The sequence below is a fragment of the Tursiops truncatus genome, unplaced genomic scaffold (assembly GCF_011762595.2).
Source record: "Tursiops truncatus isolate mTurTru1 unplaced genomic scaffold, mTurTru1.mat.Y mat_scaffold_11_arrow_ctg1_1, whole genome shotgun sequence".
Classification (NCBI taxonomy): Eukaryota; Metazoa; Chordata; class Mammalia; order Artiodactyla; family Delphinidae; genus Tursiops; species Tursiops truncatus.
In genome coordinates, this window is record NW_022983160.1 from 1 (window position 1) to 4,644 (window position 4,644).

Here is a 4,644-nt window from a genome sequence, read left to right on the forward strand (position 1 = left end):
TTGCCTGAAAGCAGGACGGTGTGTCCTCTTCCTTCCACATCTACAAAAACAAATCAACAATTAATACGTTTTAAAATCTCATGTGCATTGTCAGGATATTTACACGTTTCACAAACTTCAGGCTGAAATTGAACATTATGGTGAGCCACAGGGTTGTTCTGAGCTCCTTTGAGAAAAAGATAAAGAAATGATAAACAACCTTAACTCTTGAGTATTATATTTGTCTGTGCATATGAATATATATACACAACTATAATAAAAATAAAAATTAAGCAAATATGTACATGCACACAAACTTTCTTTCTAGACACTTCATAATCCACAGCAATGAAACATTAGGATACAGAACAGGGTCTCTGGTAGAGGTCCTGGGCTGGAAGGGGAAAGTACAGGTTCTAACAAGAATTCCCTCCCAGCCCCTCATCTGCACCTGCCACAGGCCTCAGCCCTGTACTTGTTGGATCCTGCACGCCCCCTCGTGGTAACGGGCCTCCGTGCAGGGAGGTTTGTGTCTGGGCTCACACTGACTTCCCCTCACTGTGTCTTTCGCACAGTAATACACGGCTGTGTCCTCAGTTGTCAGGCTGCTCAGCGATAAGTAGACTTGGCTCTTGGAGGTGTCCCTGGTGATGCTGAGCCGGGACTTAAGAGTTGGGTTATAATATGCGCTTCCACCACTACCCATCACACCAACCCACTCCAGCCCCTTTCCTGGAGGCTGTCGGACCCAGGATACAGCATAGCTGCTTAATGAGAATCCAGAGACAGTGCAGGTGAGGGAGAGGGTCTGTGAGGGCTTCACCAGGCTGGGTCCCGACTCCTGCAGCTGCACCTGGGACAGGACACCTGTGGACAGAGAGAACCACGGTGACTCATGGGCTCAGATGCAGCTTCCCCATGTGTTCACGTCTGAATCCCTGAGAAACTCACCTCTGGGAGCTGACACCAGGAAGAGGAAGAACCACAGTGGATTCATCTTCTTGCAGATGAGATTCCTGAAGCCCAGAAATTCTCTTCAATCATGAGAGAAACCCGAATTTAAGTGAACAGGTACTTTGTTTTTACCTTGTGACATAAGGGATGTTTGCATACGGGAGGGACCAGGCTATAAAAATCGGAAAGTAGTGAAGGGAGGTCCCAGTCTCTGGGGCTCCACCTGAGGAGGGTGCTGACTGTGCCTTCAGAGAACTCAGCCCCACCTGGGGTCCCCTCCCTGTGCCTGGGGACTCTGTGTCCAGGAATGAAATGATGCTGAAGGGCTAGTCAGGAAGTCAGCTGTGCTCAAGGATTAACGGCAGGTTTGGGGATAGACTTTAGTCCCGTGGAGGCATACATTTCACATAAATACCCATCACACATTCTGGGTCCTCCAAGATGTCAGACGCAGACTCTTGCTTTTTCCTTTCTGCATTACCTCCTGTTTATTTCCTGGATGCGCAAGTATTTGAGACAAACCATACATGTAATAATGACATTGAATTCAGACAAAGTCAGGTAAAATTGAATGTTTATCATAATTCACAACAGAGCTCATTTTCCCTTAACTTGGGTGAACATTTCTTCACCTGAAACAGTTTAAATATTATCAAGACTTGCTCTGGAGGTGGATTTACTCTTAACAACTAAACACACAGTGTGTTTTGTGGATAAGGTAGTCATTCTTGCTGAGATGGTCATGGATCCCAGCACTGCTGACATGGCCTGTAGCCTGACCTGCGTGTTTCCTGTGCACAACTGAGTGTCTGCAGGAACACCGCGAGCTTCAGGGCCCTTCCTTGCGGGTGGACGTTGAGGAATCCCCAGGGCTAGCAAGGTCTAGAACAGACAGCTCCTGGAAGCTCCTCAGGACTCCAACATGCTGGGCAGGTGACCTGGTCACAGTGCACAGACTCACTCCTTCTAGAAGTGTTCATTTCTAACTCTGTCACAGCCAGTGACATTGGAGCTCAGGGAACACAGTTCCCACTGCACTGGGTGAGAGAACATGCATGATTCTTGGAAGTAAACCTTCACAGTGAATGGCTTGCAGAGTATGAGGGTGTCATGGTCAAAGGAAAGTCCTCACCTCAGGAAGCAGGTTCCATTGAAAAGTCCACCTGAGAGCAGCTCTCCCGAGTCCCTGGGTCAGTGAGTCCTGGGACTGTGCCTGAGGTCACATCAGTAAGTGGTGCTGGAGAGCAGAGCACAGTTCCGTCGCATCTCACTGTGGGCACTGAGGATGTGGCCTCACCATCTGCATTTCAGTCTGCAAGGATGTAAACTGGGGATCACGATGGTAATGGTATGTCTGAAATTTATAGTGGGGTTGCCAGGGGTGCTGAATGTTGACATGAGTGTCATGAGTGATGTTATCTCTCCTGGGAACCAGAAAGACCAATGTGAGTCCCCATCTCTGACTGACACCCTGTACATGTAGCCCTGGCTCCACTCCTGCCCTGAGAGGTCACACCTTGGGTCTGGTGCAGGTCAGCTCTCCCTCAGCCCACTGATTTCACCTGTACACTGACTGATGTCGAGCCTGCTGTCTATGAGAAGATATTTACTCCATATAATTTCATGAACCGAGTACGATACTTCTTCTAGCTTTTCCAATAATATTTGCAGAGTAAATTAAATTCTAAAGAATCTGCCTCCTTGAATGTTGATAATAGGAGAGCCAACCACAGTGATATGGGGAAGAATCACAGGACAAGTCTGGACCCTGTTGTCAGGACCTGAAAATTGAGCTGATACGCTGTGGGATAGGGGAGCGGAAGGGATGGCATCTAAAACCTAGAACCAGGTGGGCCCATTATTCAGCAGGTGGAAGAAGGGCCTGCATTTGTACAGATGCCCCAGCATCTGACCTGCCCTTCTTGAGCTGGTGGATTAGAGGAGATCCAGCCAAATTCATGTTAACATAGAAGGATATATAGCAGGTGTCTTTATGTTTCAGTGGGTGGGGATGTGTTGTTAGGGTCTATTTAACCCTAGGAAAAATGTGTTAGGCACCCGGACTAAAAAAAAGTTATTTTTCCTTTGTGGAGCTAATTGGAAGGAATTATGTCTGGAGACCAGATCATATGGTAATGCTGGAAGGAATATCCATTAGAGACGCCCAGTGATGGGAAATGGAAATGATGGAAATGAAGTGGGGAGACTTAAGTCATATTGCTCTGCAGGTTACCAGTGATGGTCACAGAAAAGGGCCTGACCATCGTGATGGGAGGAAGAAGGGCTGATGGTGGTGGGTTCATGGGGGCCACGTGGACAGGTCCTTCTGATGGTCTCTGTGTTTTCCCTTATAAAATCTTGAGGGTATAAGCTCAGAATGAGGTGTGGACTTCAGGAACATTGAGACCAGATGGTTTAGGTCATTTTGTACCTTTGCTGGAATCATTGAGCAATGAAGAAGCAGGAACTATACTTGGAAATCAGTGGCGTCCTCATGTGATGTTAGGTTTGTTGCCTTAGATGTTACTGAATGTAGAGACATTCGCTGTCCTCACATTACGTCTTCTAGATCCACTTGGAATCCAGTTTCAAATGTGAGGGATGTAGATGAAACATTTATTATGAAACAATGTGGTATCTAATTTTTAAGAGCTATAAGTCAAAATTACGGAAATGTGTTACTGAAATTGTAATTGTCAAACTCTTCTCTGGGGCAAAATATATTAAAATTAATAATAAAAATTCAAGGTATTGATTGTGTTTTTAACGTTGCTAAATCCATTGAATGTTTCGAGTTACAATCATTCATAAACTCAGATCCGTCACGGGTAAAATTTATTTTACGATATGGTCATTCTAACTTTGGACAGGGTAACCCAAGCGTTGACAGTACTTGGACCACCATCAAAAAATGTTCTGAAACATAACCTGGTTCTTACTCCTACTTGGGCCCCTGGTTACAAAAATTCTTTTACTGATCTTTGACCCCTGCCTTCTTTTAACCAACTTGTTTAGTGTGTTCTCTCTAGAACACAGCAGTCTTCTAGACAAGATGACAATAATGCAAAGATTCCAGCCACTCCTCAGAACAGGTCCTGCCAAAATAAGAAGTCACCCTGGGCCTTTTAACAAAACGGAGCTCTGGGCTTCCCTGGTGGCGCAGTGGTTGGGAGTCCGCCTGCCGATGCAGGGGTCACAGGTTCGTGCCCCAGTCTGGGAAGATCCCACATGCCGCGGAGCGGCTGGGGCCGTGAGCCATGGCCGCTGAGCCTGCGCGTCCGGAGACCTGTGCTCCGCAGCAGGAGAGGCCACAGCCAGAGAGGCCTGCGTACCGCAAAAAAAAAAAAAAAAAAAAAAAAAGAAGAACAAGGTTTGTTCATAGACGCTTCCAGCCTGAATTCCCCATGCCTGGTGATAAGAGTGTCCCCGTGCAAAGGAAAGCAGCGTCCGGCTGCTCGGTGCTGAAAGGCCAATAAAGAGGCAAAGTTGGTGAAAGGAAAGTTTGCTTTATTTTGGCTGCACCCGGGGTGGGGGACAGACTTCTCTCCAAAGGCCACCCCGCACTGAGCATCTGTGGGAAAGGGCTTTTATAGGCAGAAGGAGGGGCTACGGGCAGAAACGGCAGAGTGAGCAGTCAGTCTTCTTGCAGTTGGTCATGTGGTGGTCTGATCAGCCTCCTCTTGATTGTTTTAAGTAGAGTTAATCTTCAGG

At 47.0% G+C, this 4,644-nt stretch overlaps 1 gene segment (V, D, J or C); it reads right to left on the bottom strand.

The window, feature by feature from the left end:
• Positions 1-538: 538 nt before the first annotated feature.
• LOC109551759 (immunoglobulin heavy variable 4-59-like) lies at positions 539-976 on the bottom strand (the record flags this gene model as incomplete). The annotated part of the segment is given in 2 exon segments: positions 539-846; positions 931-976. Coding segments are annotated over 2 exon segments (354 nt in total), but the record flags the coding sequence as incomplete, so codon positions are not given.
• Positions 977-4,644: the final 3,668 nt, after the last annotated feature.